The sequence below is a fragment of the Suncus etruscus genome, chromosome 18, assembly GCF_024139225.1.
Source record: "Suncus etruscus isolate mSunEtr1 chromosome 18, mSunEtr1.pri.cur, whole genome shotgun sequence".
Classification (NCBI taxonomy): Eukaryota; Metazoa; Chordata; class Mammalia; order Eulipotyphla; family Soricidae; genus Suncus; species Suncus etruscus.
In genome coordinates, this window is record NC_064865.1 from 39534802 (window position 1) to 39557838 (window position 23037).

The following is a 23037-nucleotide window of genomic DNA, read 5'->3' on the forward strand; positions in this document are numbered from 1 at the left end:
GTCCCTCCTTCTAAAAAAAGAAAAGAAAAGGAAAAAAAAAAAAAAAAAAAAAAAAAACAGGGCCCGGAGAGATAGCACAGCGGTGTTTGCCTTGCAAGCAGCCGATCCAGGACCAAAGGTGGTTGGTTCGAATCCCGGTGTCCCATATGGTCCCCCGTGCCTGCCAGGAGCTATTTTCTGAGCAGACAGCCAGAAGTAACCCCTGAGCACCGCCGGGTGTGACCCAAAAACCAAAAAAAAAAAAACCAAAAAAAAAAAAAAACCAGAAAAGGGGTCCCAGATTTTGGGCTGAACCTTAGCAGTGGTTGTGTTTCTCATCCTGGTAAGGACATTGTCTTCTGTGTGCTATTGTCTGTGTCCGTGGTGGCACTTTGCAGTTTGGCTGTGCACCTGCCCAGAGCACGGAGAATTCCTGCCCCCATACCCCCATGGGTGAGCCCTCAGCCCTACTCAGGTCTCCTTAGGCTTCCCGTGTTCTAGGCTATGGACACAGCCCTGCTGATGGGCCACAGCACCTGCGGAGGAGGAGCTGCCCCAGCCAGAGATGTTGCATGGGTGTCCCATGGGTCCTGTAGAGAGTGGGGTGACCCGAATTGGCATATGGGGAATAGAGTGCCTGGGAGCTACTGACCCAGAAAACCAGGGCAGTGGGTCAGCTTTGGGGTTAATGATTGATTGGAAAGCCCAGGAGTGACTCCCCAGGCCTCTACCCCCAGGTCAGAGGTCACGGGGGGGGGGAGCCTGAGAGCCGCTGCCAGACTGTGGGCAGCCTCTGCCCTGTCTGCAGCAACCCTGACTCCCACCTTCCCACAGTCTGTGGGCAAGAGCTGGAGGAGGGGGTGGACACACCTCCCTGGGCTGAGAAGAAGTCCTATGGGGCGTCCTCACTGCTCTCATTGGGGAAGTGGGGAGACCTTTCCCTGGTCGCATTCCCTTATCACACTGGGGGTCACCTGCTCCCTCTGAGGTGCATAAAGAGTTCCAGTGCTGGACACTCTGTTTTCTTTTGGGGGACCCACACCCGGTGAGACTCAGGGATTATTCCTGGTTCTGTGTTTAGAAATAGCTCCTGGCTTGCAGGACCATGTCAGACGCCAGGGGATCGAACCACAGTCCATCCTAGGTCAGCGTGTGCAAGGCAGACAATCTACTTCTTGTGCCATCACTCTGGCCCCAAGGACACTCTCTTTCAGCTCAGCTCATTGGGTTGTCTGTCACCAGCACACAAGCTCCAGGGACATGGTGGGATTCCTGAGAAGTTCTGATGGGGTCTGTCTCAAGTCACAGGCAGGAGAGGGACAGAGTGTGAAATGAGTCCGGCCCAGAGTGAGTGGACTCACTTGCATGCGGAGTGTGGCCTTGTCAGGACCATCCTGGGGGGAGTGACCTGGCGGCGGTGGTGGTAGTGGTGGATATTGTGACTTTTACGCTGTGACTTGGGGAAATAGGTTCCCATCTGTTTGTCTTGCATGTATGTATTGAGCTCCCGCAAAATCCCAGGCAGACCCCTGCCTGGTGCTGAGCCCTCTTCAGCAGGATGGACAGATTGGGGAGGAGAAGAGGGGGTGTCTAGTAGCTGGGCAGAAGTTACAGTTTGGTGCAGTGGCCCAGATCTGAAGTGCCAAATCTTGGGGTACATATCAGGGAGAGTTCCTTGGAGAAGATGTTGGTAGTCCTAAAGGAGAAAAGGCCTTGGCTGGGTGTGGGGTTATTAGCTCAGAATTCAGAGGGAGATGCTGGGAAGGAGTTGGGGGGGACCAGAGCTGTTTTACAGATAACCTTTATCTTCTGGCAGGCAGGAGCCAGGGGCACAGGTCTAGGATATTTTGTGGGGAGACCACACCTGGTGATGCTCAGGGGTTACTCTGGGCTCTGTGCTCAGGAATCGATCCTGCTGGTACTCAGGAGACCCTATGGAATGCCAGGGATCCAACCCAGGTCAGCTGTGTGTAAGGCAAATGCCTTACCTGCTCTGACCCCTGGGATCTGGGACTCTTTGTAGAAATAATTGGGCCCTAACAGCTAGAGAGGATTTAGGGCTGATGGCCCCAAACTGAAGTGAAGGGCAGCTTCTAGGAGCTGGGGACAGGGCTGGGTAGTACAGCAGATAGGACATTTGTTTGCCTTGCATGCAGCTCACCTGGGTTTGGTCCCTGGCACCCTGATAAAGTCCCCTGAACCCTACCAGGAGAGATCCCTGAGAGCAGAGCCAGGAGTAACCTCCAAGCACAGCTGGTTATAACTAAACTTAAAAAAACAACAACAGGGGCCGGAGAGATAGCATGGAGGTAAGGCGTTTGCCTTTCATGCAGAAGGTCATCGGTTCGAATCCCGGCGTCCCATATGGTCCCCCGTGCCTGCCAGGAGCGATTTCTGAGCATGGAGCCAGGAGTAACCCCTGAGCACTGCTGGGTGTGACCCAAAAATCACAAAAAAAAAAAAAAAAAAAAAAAAAAAAAAACAACAACAACAACAAACAGGTGCCTGGGCTTTGGTTCAGAGGACTGTTGCCCACACTTTGCCGGCAGAAGCCCTAGATTCAGTCCTTGGAACAGTACATACTCTCAAGCATGGCCAGGTATGACCCAGAAAAGAAAAAACTGGATTGGGGAAATAGAACAGGAGTTAAGGGACTTGTCTTAACGTGCAGTCAACCCTGGTTCTGTCCCTAGGATTTCCAGGAGTGCCTCATTCGCTCCTGGGTATCATTGGGTGCCCCTTCCCAAGCAACAACAAACAAACAGCAGTTTCCACTAGACCCACCAGGGCCCAGTGTCCTATGAAGTCTGGTTCTTCCCCATCCCCACAGTGTAGATGACCAAAAGTGGTGTCAGCCTGCCTGAGCTGTAGCCCTGCTACTGTTCTGTGGGCCCAGGGACTGCACCTCACTGCTCTGTGCCCGTCCCAGAGTCATCATGGTAGTCCTTAGCAGGTGAAGCCTAGAATATGGTGAGTCCCCAGAGCACCCACACTCTGGTGCTGGGTTCGTCCTCAGAGTTGACAGGTGAGGAGACCGTTGTGAAGAGGGAGACTCCTCAAGATATTTTCATGGGAGGGATGAAGACCCTGATTTGCCTTAGGCTTCCTGACTATTTCTCCCTTAAAATGTGTGTCTGTTCATAGATGTTCACAGCCAGGTGAGGTCACACCAGGAAGAATCAATGACCAGGATCCCTGAGTCCTGATGCCAAAGCTCTAGCCAGAACCCAGAGACAGCCACATGTACCCCCAGAAATTTGAGAGCAGACCCCTGATCGTGGTGACCTGGCCTTTTAGCTGATGTGCTGTATCTAATGCTACATCTCTGAAAAGTCCCCCAGGAGATCCTGGGTAGACTTCCCCACACTCGTACCTTTGATCTTCCCTCTCTATTGGGGGCTCCCCTCATGGCTGGGAAGGACAGAGAAGCATATCCGGCATCTCTCTAGGGCCTCCCAGAGGAGCGATCTAGCTGCTGACAAGCACAGTAAGTGGGGTATTTAGCTCAGCATGCTTCTTCCCTGAAGAAAACTGGGTCTCGGTCAGAAAGAACTGAGGGTTAGGATTGGGTGTCAGTTGCTCCCCACCCACCCACCCATGGCTGCTCTTTTCCCCAGAGCCTCAGAGGAATGCAGGACACCCTGAGCCATTTCCCTGTCAGAGCAGTGAATTCACCTCTGGACAATTCAGAGCTGTCCAGGGGCCAGTCCCTGAGGATCCAGTTTCTAGGACCCTGACCCAACTTAGAAGTAAACACAGACATGATGGCAAAAGAGGCTAGAGCAATAGCACAATGGTAGGGCGTTTGCCTTGGCACGCGGCCAACCCAGGATGGACCCGGGTTCAGTCCCCAGCATCCCCTATGGTCCCCCAAGCCTTCCAGGAACATTTTCTGAGTGGGAACCAGGAGTAACTCCTGAGTGCCACTGGGTGTAGCCCAAAAACCCAAAAATAAATTAAAAAAAAAAAAGAAGAGATGGCAGGAGGCAGTGGTTGGCATGTTCCAGACTAGGGGCCAAGCTGGGAGATGGCTCAGCTCTCTAAAGATCCCTTAGTATGTGGGACCTCCGAGCTTTACCTGACCCTGAATCTCCTGGACACCACTGGGAGTAACCAGATCCCACCCTACTTCCAAGAGAAGCCAAAAAGTCAGGCTTTCAAACACTTCCTTAAAAGCTTTACTTTGAAGGCCAGAGCAGTGGCTCAAGGGGGAAGGCATCTGCCTAGCACGCGTTAACCTAGGACGGACTGCAGTTTATCCCCTGGCATCCCATAGGGTTCCCCAAGCCAGGAGCGATTTCTGAGTGCATAGTCAGGAGTAAACCCCTGAGCGTCACTGTGTATGGCACAAACATAAAAACACTTTACTTTGAGGAGTCAGAGAGACAGATAGCATAGTGGGTAGGGCATTTGCCTTGCATGCAGCTGATCCTGGAGGGACCCAGTTCTGCTCCCAGCATCCCATGCGGTCCCCCAGCCTGCCGGGGTGATTTCTGAGTGCAGAGCCAGGAGTGGCCCCTGAGTGCCACCAAGTGTGGCCCAGAAACCAATTAATCAATCAATCAATAATAAAGTTTAAAAAAAATGAAACTTTAGGAGCCAGCAATAGGGCACTTGCCTTCCATGCAGCCATCTTGGGTTTGATTCCCCAAACCCACATGGTCTCCCAGCCAACAGGAGTAATCCTGAGTACAGAGCCAGAGAGCACCACTGGATGTGGCCCAAAAACAAACCAAGAAGCCTCAAAAAGTTCTACTTTAAGTGGCCAGCCGATATATCGTACAGTAGGTAGGGTTCATGTCTTGCACGTAGCCGACCAGGGTTAGATCCCATCACCACATGTGGTCCCCAAACATCACCAGGAGTGAACCCTGAACACAGAGTTAGGAATAAAACATGAGCATGGCTGAGTGTGGCCCAAAAAAAAAGCCATTTTTTTACATAATCATTTTTAAAAATTGAAATAAACTTGAAAGATTCTACTTGGGAAAAAGGCCTCAGGTTACAGAACTGCCATGATGAAGGAACAGAGTTCATCAGATGTTTCATCCCGCTCTGCAACCATTGAGCCTCACCCACACAGAGTTTGGCATCTCACTGGTCCAGTCCTGCCCCCTCAGAACTGAGTGTTCTGTGTCCGAGGAGCCAGTTCAGCCTGAGGTGGCTCTGAATTGTCATGTCTGTGCTGTCCCCCTTCCGAGAGATTTCCTGAGCCAGAAAGGTCCGAGTCTGGGGCTGCAGAGATAGTGCAGGAGCGAAGGCACTGGCTTTGCCCCAGTTTGATCCCCAGCACCCCATGGTTCCCTGACAATCACCAGGAACAACCCTGGGGCACAGAGCCAAGACTAGCCTGTCCCTGAGCACCCCCAAGGGTAGCCCAAGAACCAAAACATGAGAAAAAGAAGCAAGCTAGCCTGTGCACGGTCTCCATGACATTTGCAGGGTCTGTCTGAGTGGTGTTTGGATTCCCAGTGGGTACTTGGCGGGTCCTCCCTGCTATCCCCACTGTAGCTCTATGCCACATCTCCCTCTTCTCCTGAAAAGTCAACAGGCTTAAGTGGCTTAAAGCTGAGCATGTCTCCTCTTCCACGTTGTTATTGTTTATGACAATATAAACACTATATTTTTTATCTTCTGACTTTTCTGCACTCGCAGAGGTTCCGTGCCTACAGTTCAGAACTGAAAGAGTACAGAAAGGTCCGGTGAGGTCTAGGTCTGTCACTACTGGGGACCCGCTCCTCAGGGCATCCAGTGTTCCAGACTCTTCCAGAACTTTCCAGAGCTCCCCACCACATACAACTTGACAGGCTTTCAGTTGCACTACTTGGCACAAGATTGGCGCGTTGCTCAGGTCACTGTCATCGATTTTTCTCAGAAGCTCCCACGTCAGTCCATAAACTTTCATCATCTTTATTTGTTGCCGCAGAGAAATTCTGTGTTTCAGATCAGAATTGCTGTGACAAATCTTCTGTTAAACATTTGTCTTGCTCACCACCTGCTGGTGAAATAATCACTGGTGCAAAAAACACACACACACAAAAATAAATCAACAGTGCCAATACTTTGTCTTTTCCTTAAGTTCATCCCTAGCATTAAAACCTTGGAGATTGTCTGAGTCCAAGAGAATATGCCCTGTGGTGTCTAGATTATGACCAGATAGATCGTGCTGTACAATTTTCACCTGTTGACCTTTCCCACATCCCTTTTACCCCATGCTCAGCAACAGTGTATTAGCTTTTGTTTAAACCCGACTGCTAAAAGCCTTCTTCTGTGTTGTTTCCTTTCATTGTTACTACGGCAGTGCCAGGGATCAGACCCAAGGCCCACACATGCTAGGCCCATGCTCCACCAACTGCGCCACTCATCCTCTGCTCTTTCAGTTATATTTTAGTTTGTAATTTTTCCCCTTTAATGAAAAATGTAGAGTATTTTAGTCTTTGCCGACGCGTGGACTATCTATCACCTGCTAGGCACTTCTGATTGTGTGTGAGTCGATGTGGGGTGGGGGGACACTGCTAGGAGTAACCTTAGAAAAAAAGTTGGAGGCACTGAGGAAATTGTTTCTAAAAAGGGAGGAAGACGGGGCCCGGAGAGATAGCTCAGCGGCGTTTGCCTTGCAAGCAGCCGATCCAGGACCAAAGGTGGTTGGTTCGAATCCCGGTGTCCCATATGGTCCCCCGTGCCTGCCAGGAGCTATTTCTGAGCAGACAGCCAGGAGTAACCCCTGAGCACCGCCGGGTGTGGCCCAAAAACCAAAAAAAAAAAAAAAAAAAAGGGAGGAAGACGGGACCAGATGTATAGCACAGTGGTAAAGCATTTGCCTTGCATGCGGCCAGGCCAACACTTGACGGACCCTGGTTCGAATCCTGGCATACCATATGGTGTCCCCCCCCCCCCCCAGCATGCTAGGAGCGACTTCTGAGTTATGGGTGCCACTGGGGGAGCCAGAGAGATAGCATGGAGGTAGGGCATTTTCCTTGCATGCAGAACAGTGGTTCGAATTCCGGCATTCCCGAGCCTGCCAGGAGCGATTTCTGAGTGTAGAGCAGGAGTAACCCCTGAGTGCTGCCGGGTATGACACACACACACACACACACACACACACACACACACACACACACAAAATAAATAAAAAGGGGGGAAGGTAAGGGTTGGAGTGATAGTAGAGAGTGTTTGCTTGTATGCTGCTGACCCAGGTTTGATCCACAGCGTTCTATAAGGTCCCCGATCCCACCAGGAATAAACTCTGAGCACTCCTAGGTGTGGCTCAAAAAACAAAATAAAATAAAATGGAGGGAAGTTGGGGACCGGAGAGATAGCATAGCAGTAGGGCATTTGCCTTGCACGTAACTAATTCATGACTGATGGTGGTTCAAATCCCGGCATCTCATATGGTCTCCTGAGCCTGCCAGGAGTGCAGAGCCCTGAGTAACCCCTGAGCCCCACTGGGTGTGACCCAAAAACAACACCAAAAAATGGAGGAAAGTTAGCCAGATAACTCCGTATTTTGGGAACCTCATATGTTGAAGAACCAATAGCAGAGCTTTTCCGTATACTTTTTTTTCTTTTCATATTGTGGGTCCATTCTCTCATTATTTACTTGCAGAAAATGTTTCTGAGAATGAACCCATTTGTTTTTGTTTTTTGTTTTTTTCTTTTTGGATTTTTGGGTCACACCCAGCAGTGCTCATAAGTTACTCCTGGCTCAGAAATAGGAGGCAGGCTCGGGGGACCATATGGGATGCCGGAATTCGAACCACTGTCCTTCTACATGCACGGGAAATACCCTACCTCCATGCTATCTCTTCCGGCCCCGAGATATGAACCCTTTGATGAGAATTCAGATATTTCTCCCCGTTTATGATCTTGGCTTAAGGCGGGTGAATGAACTGCCTTCCTTTTTCCAGACTGCCCTTCTATTGGCCCCACACCCTTCTGGAGAGCAAGTATCCTTCCCCTCCGGCTCCTGAAGGGCTGCTTTTTATCACACTCGAGTTCCACATGTTTTTCAGACTGTTTTTGCATCTGTTTTTGGACCCTGTCCTGCATCCTTGTCTGTTCATGTGCCAGTACCACATGGCTTTAATTTTTGTCATTTTTCCCCTTTTGTTCTCTTTAGCTAGTTCTGTCATGTGTCAAAGAAACATGCATGCACTCATAGAGACATGCTTGCTTGTATGCCCATGCCACATGTGTATATGCACACTAAGAGACAATCATATGCATCATACATACATGCACCACATGAAACACACGCTAGACTGTAAATCATCTACATGCCGCATTTCCAACCCTGAGTGAGTGGGTCTGAAGCAAGCTCGCCACACGAAATAAACCAAACGAGGCTAAGGGTGAAACACATGTAGTCTGTCAATCTTCTCCCTCCTATCGAGAGTGACGGCTGACTGCCAAAGCTGTCATTTTTATTGAGTACAAAGACCACTCTTGGGCAGGGAACTAAGGACAGAAGGCCCATCCTGAGGCAGTCCCACCCAGGTTTGCTTGAGACATGCAAAACCAATTCTGTTTTGGGGGCAAAACCAAGTTGTAAACAAAGAAACGAGTGATGATGTTTGTTCTGGATAAAACAAGGTGTCTGTAATCTAACACTACACAACACATATATTTGCTCACACCACACATATACAACCAGGCATACAAATGCTCTCTCTCTATCCTCTCTCTCACCTCTATCTCTCTCTCCTCTCTCTCTCTCCTCACACCCCCTCCTAGCCAGCACTCACTATTTTGCTCCGCAGACCTCCCTTCTGTCCACAGCTTTCTAGATTCCCCACTCATCCCACACACCAACGTGTGGCCTTGCTTACTTTCTCATGGTCCTTTATTTCTTTCACACACTTCCCAAAAACTGAGTGCCACTTCCTCCCTGCCCCTCCCTATTCCCCAGAGCCCAGCCTTCCTGCCCTGCACCCAGACTGAGCCTGCTGTCACAGCTCATAGTTGCCCTTATGGTTCAGTGCGTATGTTAGTGCATCCCCTTTAACTCCACAGTGTTGAACGTTGCTACCCCCCAACCCCCCAATAACCCTTCCCTGGGCCCCCCCTGCGAGGCTGAGCCCCTCTGCCTGGTGGTTGTCACTCCCAGGAGGATGTCTCCAGGACTGCATAGCTTTTGTGCTCTGAGTGAATTCCCAAAGTGCCTTCAGGAAACCCGCTGAGAGTCTGAGGAAATCGAGGAAGCTGCTCCCCCCCCCACCAAAATTTTTTTTTTTTTTTTTTTTGGTTTTTGGGCCACACCCGGTAACGCTCAGGGGTTACTCCTGGCTATGCGCTCAGAAGTTGCTCCTGGCTTGGGGGACCATATGGGACACCAGGGGATCGAACTGCGGTCCGTCCAAGGCTAGCGCAGGCAAGGCAGGCACCTTACCTTTAGCGCCACCGCCCGGCCCCTTTTATTATTTTTGAGCCACATCTGATGATACTCTGGTTACTCCTGGCTAGGTGCTCAGAAATTGCTCCTGGCTTAGGGGACCGTATGGGATGCGAGGGGATCAAACCGAAGTCCATCCTGGGTCAGCTGCATGCAAGGCAAACTCCCTCCTACTGTGCCATTGCTCTGGCCCCCAAAAAAATTTTTAAAAGAAATTAAAACCAGTGGGGGCAGATAATAAAGAGTGGTGGCTTGTCTGAGCAGAGTTTCAGTATGAGGGCTGGGGACAGGACAGATGTGGGAGTATCATTTGCTTTCAGGGCAGATTATGAGGGTATCATTTGTTTCCAGATCTGGCAAACAAGGAAACTGAAAAAAATCCCTCATGGCAATCTTCTATGACCACTGTAGAGTTGGGGTGGGAGGTGTGGGGGACTCACAGGGCCTGGTATGGCTTGGGGGGATGGAGAAATAGCGCAGACCCGAGTTTGATCCCCACCAAATATTCCATATATTCCCCAAACACTGCCAGGAGTGACTCTTGAGAGCAGGGCCAGGAGTAACCCCTGAGCATCACCAGTGTGGCTAAAAATATAAAATAAAATAAAAACATGGCATGGGAGATCGGTTGGGAAATTGGGGTCACAGCGGGGTATGGTGGAGAGCACCCTCCCGTATCCGGTGCCTCCCAGCTCATCCTTGACCTATCTTTCTTGTCCCCAGGCTAACAGGAGCTGCCCTGTTGTGGTCCCTCTGCGTCCAGGCCCAGATGGTGCCAGCGCTATGACCGGGCCTGCAGGCGTGGTGCCGAGGGGTAATCAGCCATGGAGCGGCCACCGGAGGAAGCCCCTGCGGTCCGGGAAGAGGAGGAGAAAGAGGAAGTGGCAGAGGCAGAAGGAGCCCCGGAGCTCAATGGGGGACCAGAGCACTCGCTGCCTTCCAGCAGCTACACAGGTGAGTTGCGGGCAGGCAGGTACAGACACCCAGTCCGGGGCTGGGGTCCTGGCCTGCCAGCAGCATCATGGGGTACAGGACTGGTGCCAGACAGCTGGGCACACACACACACACACCCCACAATTGCTTGCCAGTTTACCCCAGTTCCACATGGATGGCAGGGAATGTGGACTTAGAACATGAATTAGGATTTACATGCCTGTCATCATCATTTTCATTGTTCCTACCCTAACTAGCCCATCTGAGTTGGCAGCCCAGAGAGACAGGCTTCCCTTGCAATGTTGAGCCCTTGAAAATACACCTGATGGGGCCAGAGAGATAGCATGGAGGTAGGGTGTTTGCCTCTCATGCAGTAGGATGGTGGTTTGAATCCTGACATCCCATATGGTCCCCCAAGCCTGCCAGGAGCGATTTCTGAGCATAGAGCCAGTGACCCCTGAGCGCTGCCAGGTGTGACCCAAAAACCAAAAAGAAAAAAAAAAAAAGAAAATACACCTGAGACCCCAAATCCACAGCAAGCACCAAGACTGCTTCCTTCTTGGTGGGGCCAAGATAGTACCGTAATAGAGCATTTATCTGGCATTTAGCCAACCCAGGTTTGATCCCTGGCATCTCATATGGTCCTCCCAAGGCACCAATAGGAGTGGTCCTTGAATGGAGAGCCAGGAGTAACTACTGAGAATCACCAGGTGGAGCCCCAAAAAGTAAAATACAAAAGAAGACTTGGCGGGGGCCTAGAGATAGTACAGGGGATAGGGCGCTTGCCTTGCATGTGGTCAACTCACTTCAATCCCCAGTATCTTATGGAGTCCCTTCCCCGCTTGGCCCCACCCCAGCATCTCTGCTCTTCTTTATACCTCAGGCAGCTTCTGGTGGCTCCCAGCCCATCTTCAGATTCTCAGTGAACTGCTATTAGGACAGCACAGGCCCAGCTTGCCTGGCTCCTTGGTGGTTCAGGGTAAAGGCAGTTAAGTGGGGGTGAGTTCTTTGGCTTGCAGCAGAAAAGGGCCCAGTCCCTGCAAAGCCCATCTCTGTTCTACCTATTTAGGGCACAGACTGGGGAAGACTAAGAGGAGGTTCCTTGCTCGCTCTGCACTTCTCCCCCCCAGTACTGGCCAGAGGACCGAGCCTGTAAATGACTCTGATGAACTTAGATCCCAAGATGTAGGAGTCACTGCTGAGGTCAGATCCTGGGCGAGTAGAACACTCACAAAGAAACATCCATCAGCCACTTAGGGAGAGTGACAGTTCATTTTAGGTGGGAGAGGGATATTTATATTAGGGTGTCAGCCAATCAGGTAGGATGTGAGAGGATTAAAAGAGGGTGTGTGCTTCTGTGTTCTGGGAAGAGGGAGTAAAGGGGATTAGGGAAAGCAGGGTGTGTGCTCTCTGGGTGTTAAAAGGGTGTGTGGGTAAGGTGATTAGCAATATCTTGCCCCTTTGCTGCCTGTTAATTGTTTGTTAAGCAGGAGAAATAGAGAAGGGCCAGATAAGTCATGATAAATTGTCTTCTGCTAGATGCAGGAACCTCAGCTCAGAGTTTACAGCAAAGTGTTAAAAGTGACTGTAATTGGGGCCGGAGATATAGCATGGAGGTAGGGTATTTGCCTTGCATGCAGAAGGATGGTGGTTCGAATCCCGGCATCTCATATGGTTCCCTGAGCCTGCCAGGAATGATTTCTGAGTGTAGAGCCAGGAGTATAACCCCTGAGCACTGCTGGATATGATCCAAAGACCAAAAAAAAAAAAAGTGACTGTAGGGCCCGGAGAGATAGCACAGCGGTGTTTGCCTTGCAAGCAGCCGATCCAGGACCAAAGGTGGTTGGTTCAAATCCCGGTGTCCCATATGGTCCCCTGTGCCTGCCAGAAGCTATTTCTGAGCAGACAGCCAGGAGTAACCCCTGAGCTTCGCCGGGTGTGGCCCAAAAACCAAAAAAAAAAAAAAAAAGTGACTGTAATTGGGGCCGGAGCAGTTGCACAAGCTGTAGGGCATTTGCCTTGTGTTGATGGACTGCAGTTTGAAACCCCAGAGTCCCATACGATCCCCCCAAGCCAGGAATGATTTCTGAGTGCATAGCCAGGAGTAACTCCTGAATGGCACCAGTGTAGCCCCCAAAAAACAAGAAAACAAAAAAGCTAGGATAAAACTTTAATTTTATTTTATTTGGTTTTGGACCACACCCAGTGGCCCTCAATGGTTACTCATGGCTTTGCACTCAGAAATCACCCCTGACAGGTTCAGGAGACCAGATAGGCTGCTAGGAATCGAACTGGCTCTGCCCTGGGTCAACCTCCTACAAGGCAAACGCCCTAGGGTGCTATCTCTCTGGCCCTGTGCTATCTCTATGGCTGGGGATAAAAACATTTAACCTAGATTAGGTTTAGAGCAGGATGGCCTTTCCCAGGAAACATCTGGTCATACATTTCAACTCCAGGCTTCAGGCCAGTCTTAAGTTTTCCTGACCCCAGAGATCCCAGGAAAAGTAAAAGATTCTCTTTCCTTCATCTTCTCTTTTATGGCTGTCGCTAACAGGCATTGCACTAGAGTTCTTTGTGCTTTTACAAGCCTTAAGTCATTACCAGGGCCTCATGAAGCAGTTGACAAATCGTTGCCAGGGTGGCGTGAAGCTTGCCCCTGGTTCCCTCGTCACCAGGTTGGCTCGAAACCTACCCCTGGTTCCATTGATGGGATCCAAAGTTCAGGGGTATATGGTCAATCTCAGAGCAACTCAAGCCAGTTGGACAAATATTCACTGGAGCTGGTCCCCCCTCCCCTCCTGCTTCAGTAAGTCTCTCAAGCAGAAAGGGGCACAGTTTTAGCAGGGGGCGGAGGCAGAGGCCCGTCCTTCGCCCTGGCCTTGCCACTGCCCTGCATACTACAGGCACTTGGCGGGGGGCCCAGGCAGCTGGCTTTGCACAGTTCAGGCAATATCTGCACCCCAGGCCATGACCCAGCCCCTAGTCCCTGCAGAGGAGATTGTACAAATGGGAGTTCTGCCAGCAGAGTCAGTAGCCAGTTAGCCCCCTGTGGGCACCCACCCTCCACCTCCACTCTCACGGGTGGCTGCGTTGCCTCCGCAACGTAGACTCAGAAAACTCAGCCGGGTGGAAACTGCCGAGAATTGGGTCAGCAGCGTCTTGTTTGCTCAACTTGGGATCAAAGATGGGGCAACGGACACTTGACTCGGGAGCCACCGTTTCTGCTGAGTCCAGGCCTTTTCTGAGGGCGCCGTGTCCTTCTCCAGTCTGCTGTGTCTCATTTATCGTGATGACGAAGGTGTGCCTGGCAGCGATGGCCACACCCGTGTGTGTGTACATGGCAGGTCACAGAGCACCGGGGTACCAGCTCAGCCCCATGGTACAGCCGTTCCCAGGATCTTTACTCCATTGCAACTTTATCAGGACCCTCTAGAGCAGAGTTGAGCTGCTGGTTTGTTCTGTTTTCATAAGGGAAAAAAAAATCACTGAGCACCCCAGAAAATCTGCCTCCTTTAAGCAAACAAACAGGAAGTGCTCCCCAGTTGCACCTGAGGCTTCCATTCCACTTCCCTTCCATCCTCCCAGTACCTCCCTTCCCCAGGGGAACCTTGCTCTGGAGAAATAGAATCAAAGAGGGGTGTCTGTGTGTTGAGGTATCTGCATTTGTGTCTGCTGGCTCCTACCACCCCATCCCACTTGCTTACTTTGCACCCAGGAGGTCCTTGGCAAGTATCTATTGAATGAAGACGGAGAGTGGCATTGCCCTGTGTTGCATCAGCCATCTGCTGAGCCTCCCAGGCAGTAGTGCAGGGGTCTTCAAACTTTTTAAAGTGGGGGCCGGATTACGGTCCCTTAGAGAGCTGGAGGGCCAGACTATATGAGCTACTAATTCCTACTCACACTGCACATATCTTATATAAATAAAATGAAAACCATTTATAAATAAACAGATCATGCACCAGTATTTCAATGGGAACTGTGGGCCTGCTTTGGGCTAATGAGATGGTCAATGTCCGGTTCCGTATTTGTCACTGCCAGCCGTAACAAGTGATGCAAGTGGGCATCAGTTAATCTTGATCTGGTTGGAGATTTCAGATGTTTCATTCTTGAAAAAGTCTGTTCACAGGCATAAGTGCTACCAAAGATGGTTACCATTTTGAGTGCATGGTTCCTGATATTTGGATATACACTGAGTGTATATGCTGGCAGATATCTTGGCAACCAAACAGCGCTCACTGCTGGCGGGCCAGATCAGACTCCTCTGTGGGCCGCAGTTTGAAGACCCCTGCAGTAGTGGAAGGGACCAGCGGGCCTCCAAGGGGGACCCAGAAAAGGTTTTAAGACCAAGACTGAGGTGCAGATGTTCAAGCCCAGAAACCCAGACCGCCCACTCCAGAGGCATCCCCGACCCCCACTCTCCTATAGCGTCATCAGAGCCTGCATTTCTACAAGGGGCTTCCTAGCTGACCCCAGTGTTTCTGTCACCCAGGGCCCCCCCCCCAGAGTCACGGGGTGCCCTGATGATCCGTGAGATTTTTCTGATTTTTCTGATGTGGGAGAACAAATAGGTATCTGTATGTATGTATGTCAGGGGATGCCCGACTGCATCCCTGAAGCCAAGCCCTCTGGGGACTGCACTACCCCAGACCTATCCCCATCTTGGGGCTGAGGGGAGTGGTAGCACCCCAAATCTGTGTGTATGAATAAAAGTTTGGGAGCCGGGGCCAGGAAGGTGGCGCTAGAGGTAAGGTGTCTGCCTTGCAAGCGCTAGCCGCGGTTCGATCCCCCTGTGTCCCATATGGTCCCCCCAAGCCAGAGGCGATTTCTGAGCGCTAGCCAGGAGTAACCCCTGAGCATCAAATGGGTGTGGCCCAAAAACAAAATAAAAAAAGTTTGGGAGCCAAGGAGCAGAGCAGATCTTGTGATTTTTAGGAACCACAAGAATCAGCCCAGGGACTAGGGCGATAGTTTAGCAGTAAGGGCACTCCGTCCTCAGCATCCATATGGTCCCTTAGCACTGCCAAGAGTAATTCCTGGGTACAGAGTCAGGAGTAACCCCTGAGCATCGCTGGTTGTGACTCAAAAACAAAAATATCAAAAAAGAAAATCAGCCCAGAAGGGTTCACACATGATTGGGCCCACCAGGATGAGGGTCTGGATGGCAACGATCCTGCTCTCACCCTTCTAGAGAAGTTAAGGGGGGATGTGGGAAGAGAGGAGGACACTTTGGATGAACACTTTGGATGTGGGGCGTGCACATCTTTTTTCTGAGCACTGTAGAGAAGTGGGGATGTGGGGTCTAGAAAGTGTCGCTCTGGTCTTCCCGCCATGGCATGTTTCCCTGGGTGCCATCTGCCCCGAGTTACTACCTGCTTGGAGAATAGCAAATGACATTGGCAGACATGGGTCAGAGCAGGGTGGACAGGGGGTGGCTTTGCACGTCATTACAGCTGGCTTTGGGCTGGAGCTGGGGAATTCTAGAACCTTCCAGCCCAGGAACTCCATGCACATGCTCTCTCTAAGGGTATGAGCTCATGTTTGAATGTCCCTGGGAGAGATTCCAGGGCTCCCACAGTCCTCACTGTCTCCCAAGAGCGCACCTGCCCCCATGTCCTTACCACTCAGTGCCCGCTCTGATATCTGTGCATAGAATAGAATAGGTCTGGAAAAATAATCAGGGGTCTGGACTTTTTTCTCTTATTGGGGGCCACATCTGACAGTGCTCTGAAGCTATTGCCAACTCCATGTTGGGAGCACACTGTAGTGTCAAGGGTGGCGGCCAGGTCTCCTGCCCTGAGCCCCATGATCTCTCTTGGGCTCCGGCCTATGTTTCATCTATTAATCCACTATTTCCCAGGTTGGAACCTTTACAGCATCTCTGGAGCCCATGCAAGAGTCTTGCCTTCTCTGGCCAAAGGCTGCAACAGCGGGCCTGCCTCTACTCCTTTGGTTTGCAGAAGCAATTCTACAGCACCCTGTCTGTGCCCGCAGAATGCACCCCCTCTCCCCCCCAGCCAAGCGAGCCACTTCCTACAAGACAGACTAAAAAGATTCTGTCTGCTGCCGCTTCCCTCTCTCTCCCCACACCCTCCGCTGGATCATGAGTTTCCTCCCGCCTTCCTTCCCTCCACCCCCACCCCCAGGCACTGGCTTAGCCCAGATTCTATTAACTGTCATTTCCGGAACACCTGCTGTGTCAGGTCTAGAAGAAAAAAAAAGAGAAACTGGAGGAAAAAATAATAATAAAAAGGGAGGGGAAAAAAAAAAGCCCGCTTTGGAAACGTTGCCAGTCCACCCAGAAAAGCTGCCATTAACTTGTTTTCAAGATGAAGAAACTGATCCCCAGAAAGGCCGACTGACTCCCCAAGGCCACACGGTCCTTTAGTGGCTCAGCTGAGTCCAGACACCCTGCACCCATGTGACCCCCCTGCCCCCCGCTGTGTGTCCACAGACCTCTCCCGGAGCGCCTCACCCCCATCGCTGCTGGACCAGCTGCAGATGGGCTGCGACGGGGCGTCGGGCGGCAGCCTCCATATGGAGTGTCGCGTGTGTGGGGACAAGGCTTCGGGCTTCCACTATGGCGTGCACGCGTGTGAGGGCTGCAAGGTATGTGCGGGCTGAGATGCGGGTTACCCGGTGCTCAGTCTGTAAGGGCTGCGGCCCTCCCAGTGTGGCATTCCTACCTGGTGCCCATTTCAGGCTTCCGCTTCCTGCCAGGCTGGAGGGGAGGACACCCCTTATCTGACCTGTTTGATAGGTCCCTTTTCCTGGACTCTGGGTACTGGCGCCCCCTGGGAACCTGGTCCAGAGGACAGGTAAGACCAGATGGGGTTGTTGAGCCACCAACACCACCACCACCATCCCTGCAAATCAGGTTGCCCACATCTCCCAGAGTACTTAAAAAATAAGCAGAATACAGCGTATCTCTCTACAATGCCACTTTCTGGTGTTTCTTCCTAAGTGCTCCCTTGTCAAAATCACACCCCCTCTTAAACCATGAACTAAAAAATACGCATAGTCAGGCACGTACATCACTGACTACTATCTATCTCGTAACTCAGGATGCAAATGTCTGTCACCAAAGCAACTTAGAGAGTCCTTATGGTTGGGCCAGAGAGGTTAAAGCATTTTTGCCTTGCATGGGACTCACCCCGGTTTGAATTCCCAGCACCCCATATGGTCCCCCGAGCACCACTGGGACACACAGATGTGTGGAGGAAAATAATGATGGTGTGTCAAATACTTCAGAGCTGTTTTCTTCCGGCTCCTACCCTATCAAAACAAGAACAGTGCCATCCTCACATCTGGGGGACGAGGGCAGGAGAAGGCCCGGCCTCCTAGCCCCGTCTTGGTTCCTGTCCTCAGGGCTTCTTCCGGCGCACCATCCGCATGAAGCTGGAGTACGAACGGTGCGAGAGGAGCTGCAAGATCCAGAAGAAGAACCGCAACAAGTGCCAGTACTGCCGCTTCCAGAAATGCCTGGCGCTGGGCATGTCCCACAACGGTGAGCCTGGACCCCGGCCTCAGGGGGCAAAGATGGGGGAGTTGTTCTCCAAGTAGGGCACACAGATTAGCCCAAGCTGGCTGTCAGAGGCCCTGTGCATGGGGGCCCAACCATCCAGTGAGTGCTGCCATGTCCCGAAGCTCTGAGCTGGATGTCATCATGGCTGAGGTATCTGAGAGGGTCCTAAAGACTGGTCCCTCCTGAGACTCAGACTTTCTCACAATCTAACCACAGGAAAAGGGGTCAAGATGAGCCTGAAAGAGGTTCCACATGTGGCCCCGGCTCCTTGCTGGGAGTAGTTTCCTAAGAAAAGACTATAAGAGGGCTGGAGAGATAGCATGGAGGAGGGTATTTGCCTTGCATGCAGAAGGATGATGGTTCGAATCCCAGCATCCCATATGGTCCCCCGAGCCTGCCAGGAGCAATTTCTGAGCGTAGAGCCAGGAGTAACCCCTGAGTGCTGCTGGGTGTGACCCTCCAAAAAAAGAAAAAAGAAAAGAAAAGATGATAAGAGCCAGTGCCAAGGCTCCTCACGGTTGCAGGCAGGAGCCAGGAAGCAACCACAGTGCCTGCCCTGCCTTCTGCCCCAGGCCTTCTGAGGCCTGGAGTAGGATTCTGCAAAACCCATTCAGTCAGACCCCCAGAGAAGAAAGGGACCCCTTCTTGCTTGACTGTCTCTATCACTGATGCCTTGTCTTATACCCATGAGGGTGGAGAACCAAATTCCCCAGAGCCTCCCCTCTGCCTGTCTGCCTGTCCATGGACAGGGAGGATAAGGCGCTTTCCTCAGCTCCCTCAGACTAGCAGTTCTTCTCATTTTTCCCTCTGAAGGAAGCCAGTTTTGTGTCCTGTGTCCTTCATCTATTAGTTGGGAGCATCTGCCTTGCGCACTCTCATTCAGACATTCTCACAGCCCAGGGAGGGCTAAGAACTGACCCCATTTTTCCAGCTGGAAAATTGAGGGGTGGAGAGGCATCCTGCCCGCTGCCCCATGGCTCGTGAGCCACAGCACCAGACAGAGGGACTCAAGCATTGACACAAGACTGTCCCTCAGCCACCTGCCTCCTTAGGCCCTTGCTATAGATGGTTATTTAAGCTGACCCTTTGATGAGGTTCCCCGGCATCCTGGCGGGCTGGCGCAGGAGTGGCCAAGATCCGTGGGCAGGGACCAGCCGCCTCTTCAGCAGCATAGTGACTGTCCTTTTCATGCAGCCATTCGCTTTGGCCGGATGCCCGAGGCTGAGAAGCGGAAGCTGGTGGCAGGGCTGACCGAGAGTGAGGGGCGTCACCACAACCCCCAGGTGGCTGACCTGAAGGCCTTCTCGAAGCACATCTATAATGCCTACCTGAAAAACTTCAACATGACCAAAAAGAAGGCCCGGGGCATCCTCACTGGCAAGGCCAGCCACACGGCGGTGAGTGTTGCTGCTCCATCATCTGGGGACCCCTGGTTGTCCTTTTATTTTTGGTTTTTGGGCCACACCTGGTGACGCTCAGGGGTTACTCCTGGCTATCCAACTGTGGTCCATCCTAGGCTAGTGCGTGCAAGGTACCCTGTGTCATCTCTCCACCCCTTTTTATTTTTTGGTTTTTGGGTCACACCTGGCAGCACTCAGGGGTTATTCCTGGCTCTGTGCTCAGAAATTACTCCTGGCAGGCTTGGGGGACCATATGGGATGCTGGGATTCGAACCACCGTCCTTCTGCATGCAAGGCAAATGCCCTGCCTTCATGCTAACACTCTGGCCCTTTTTTTTTTTTTCTGGATTTCTGGGCCACACCCGGTGATGGTCAGGGGTTGCTCCTGGCTATGCGCTCAGAAATCACTCCTGACTTGGAACCATATGGGACACCGGGGGAATCAAACAGCAGTTCATCCTAGACTAGCGTTTGCAAGGCACGTGCCTTCCACCCTGCACCACCACTCCACCCACCCCCTTTTATTTATTTTTGGGCCACATTTGGTGATGCTCAAGGCTATGAGCTCAGAGATCGCGCCTGGCTTGGGGGTCAAAGCACGGTCCGACCCCTGGTTGTCTTATCTTCCCCACACCCCCATGGCCATGTGCCTGCTTCCCTCTTCTCAATGGCACATGCAGGACCAAGGATGGGGGGCCCTGGAGATTGGGAATGGCCCCACACACACTGGGTTTGACCTAATGTGGCCTGGTTTTCAGCCCTTTGTGATCCACGACATCGAGACCTTGTGGCAGGCGGAGAAGGGGCTGGTGTGGAAGCAGCTGGTGACGGGCCTGCCGCCCTACAAAGAGATCAGCGTCCACGTCTTCTACCGCTGCCAGTGCACCACGGTGGAGACGGTGCGCGAGCTCACCGAGTTCGCCAAGAGCATCCCTAGCTTCGGCAGCCTCTTCCTCAACGACCAGGTGACCCTGCTCAAGTACGGCGTGCACGAGGCCATCTTCGCCATGCTGGCCTCCATCGTCAACAAGGACGGGCTGCTGGTGGCCAACGGCACCGGCTTCGTCACCCGAGAGTTCCTGCGCAGCCTCCGCAAGCCCTTCAGCGACATCATCGAGCCCAAGTTCGAGTTTGCCGTCAAGTTCAACGCCCTGGAACTCGACGACAGCGACCTGGCCCTCTTCATCGCAGCCATCATTCTGTGCGGAGGTATGCGGGTGGGGGACGCAGGGAGAGATGTCAGGGAACTGGCCCCCTCCCACTGCCAGTACTCCTCGGGGGACAGCTGGGTGAAAAGGACCAGCTCTTGGGAGCGTGCGAACAAGAGCTGCCCCCTAGCTGGTGAGGGCAGGAAACATGCCTAAACAGTGATGGCAGGTGATCCTGGAGCTGCAGAACTTCCAACCACTTTTTTTGGTCTGTTTGTTTGTTTGTTTGTTTGTGGGTCACACCCAGTGCCACTCAAGGATTGCTCCGGGCTCTGTGCTCAGAAATTGCTCCTGGCAGGCTCAGAGGACCATATGGGATGCCAGGGATGGAACCTGGGGGTCCATTCCATGCAAGGCAAATGCCCAATCGCTGTGTTATCTATCCAGCCCCCGCATTTGTTTGTTTGTTTGTTTTTGGGTCACACTGTAGTGCTCAGGGGTTACGCCTGGCTCTGCTCTCAGAAATCACTCCTGGCAGCTCAGGGGACCATATGGGATGCAGGGATTGGAACCACTTTTTGTCCTGGGTCAGCTGTGTGGAAGGCAGACCTGTACCGCTGTGCTATCTCTCCAGCCTCCTTTTTTTTTTTTTTTTACTACCCCACAAACACAGGCAGGAATAGCCCCTGAATATTGCCGATCTACTCCCTCCTCTCATCCCCCTAATAATAAGATAAAATAAAAATTAAGGGCCAAGGGGAAAGTACAGTGGGTGGAGGGCTTGCCTTGCACACAGCTGACCCAGTTCTTTCCCTGGTACCATAAATCGTCCCCTGAGCCCAACAGGAGTGATCCCTGAGTGTAAAACCAGGAGAGAGCCTTGAGCAGCACCAAATGTAGCCCCAAAGCAAAACAAAAAATATTTAATTCACGCAAGAGAGATAGGACAAGACATTGGCCTTGCATGCAGCTGACCTGGATTCAGTTCCCTGTATGCTATATGATCCCCAGATTTCTGAGTGCACAGCTCAGGAGTAAACCTTGAGCATATAGCTAGGTGTGACTCCCTGCCCCCAAAAAATTGATGAAAAAAAACTTAATTAAAAAGCACCATGCCTGGGCCCGGAGAGATAGCACAGCGGCGTTTGCCTTGCAAGCAGCCGATCCAGGACCAAAGGTGGTTGGTTCAAATCCCGGTGTCCCATATGGTCCCCCGTGCCTGCCAGGAGCGATTTCTGAGCAGACAGCCAGGAGTAACCCCTGGGCACCGCCGGGTGTGGGCCCCCCCCCCAAAAAAAAGCACCATGCCCCCACTTTTTATTTTTCAAATTTATTTTTTCCATAAAATCTGTGACTTGTAAGCAGAGAAATTCGGTTACCAGGACACTCTAGTACCAATTCAGAAAGAATAGAAAAGCCAAGAAAAATTAAAATCCAAACAAGGTTGGGGGGACCAGGCCCCACAAGGGAGGTGAGGGGGTGCCAGCGAGGAGGAGGTCTGCTGTCCTTGGATAAAGCCTCCCCGTCGTCCTCACACGCCCCAGGTGTGTGCCCCCTCCCACGCCTCCGCCCCGGGTCCCCACAGACCGGCCGGGCCTCATGAACGTGGCCCAGGTAGAGGCCATCCAGGACACCATCCTACGCGCCCTGGAGTTCCACCTGCAGGCCAACCACCCCGACGCCCAGTACCTCTTCCCCAAGCTGCTGCAGAAGATGGCCGACCTGAGGCAGCTGGTCACCGAGCACGCCCAGATGATGCAGCGCATCAAGAAGACCGAGACCGAAACCTCGCTGCACCCCCTGCTCCAGGAGATCTACAAGGACATGTACTGAGGGGCGCCCCACCCAACACGCCAGGCCGGGCACCCCCCATCCCCACGGCCTTTCCCGTTGAGAGCCCGTGGTCCGGCACCCAGGACCGAGCCAGACAGGGATCACAAGCTCCCAGCTGCACCCTAGTAACTGCCTCCTTCCCACCAGCCACACCCTGGCTCTCTGTCCTACCTTTTCTTTGTCCTCTCACTGCTGTAAACTTCCTCCAATTTGCCATACTGGTCTTCCTTCTTGTCCTTTCTCTCACCCACACTCCCTCCCCCTATCTGCCCACCATTTTCTGTTTTGGTGAGTTTGTATGATTTTACCAGCAGCATAGAACAGGACCTTTGCTTCTGTCTGCATCATCCGTAGAGCAGGAGGTGGGGGGATCCCACTTCTGCCCATCTTCCCAGCATAGAGAAACTTGAGCCATCCAAAGAAACACTAAGCATTCTGGGCCAGCCCCAAGGGCCCCAACTGGCCCTGAGCAAGGACCAGGATGTCACTCTCCTCAAAAGCCATCATGCCCCCTCAACAGCAGGGCTGGCATCCACCCCAGTCCCATGGACACCCACCAGCCTTTCCCTCTTCCTTTGCACCCATTTTTTTCTAGGCCAGTGGCGCTGATCGCCCCTGGCGCTGGCCGCTGGGGGCACCCCCACTCTGGAAACAGGGTTCCCTCCAGGTGGGGGCCCCCCCATTGAAGTGCAGCCGGCAGGGAGGGGTAGGGGCTTGGTGTGGGGAGCAGGGAGCCCTGTCTGGTACCCACCCCTCACTCTCTCCCATTTCCACCTGTCTTGGCCTCAGCCACACTGTTCCCTTGTGGGAGGCACTGGCCCAGGCCAGAGC

At 52.3% G+C, this 23037-nt stretch overlaps 1 protein-coding gene across 1 annotated transcript in view; it reads left to right on the forward strand.

Annotated features, from left to right (window-relative positions):
• PPARD (peroxisome proliferator activated receptor delta) overlaps positions 1 to 22420 on the forward strand; it is an 88319-nt gene extending 65899 nt beyond the window's left edge. The window contains exons 3-8 of the mRNA XM_049765264.1: positions 10094 to 10324; positions 16755 to 16909; positions 17669 to 17807; positions 19020 to 19222; positions 19984 to 20434; positions 21959 to 22420. Coding sequence (XP_049621221.1) covers positions 10195 to 10324; positions 16755 to 16909; positions 17669 to 17807; positions 19020 to 19222; positions 19984 to 20434; positions 21959 to 22206 — 1326 coding nt within the window. The 5' untranslated portion in view covers positions 10094 to 10194 and the 3' untranslated portion in view covers positions 22207 to 22420. The remainder of the gene's footprint in view (positions 1 to 10093; positions 10325 to 16754; positions 16910 to 17668; positions 17808 to 19019; positions 19223 to 19983; positions 20435 to 21958) is intronic.
• Positions 22421 to 23037: the final 617 nt, after the last annotated feature.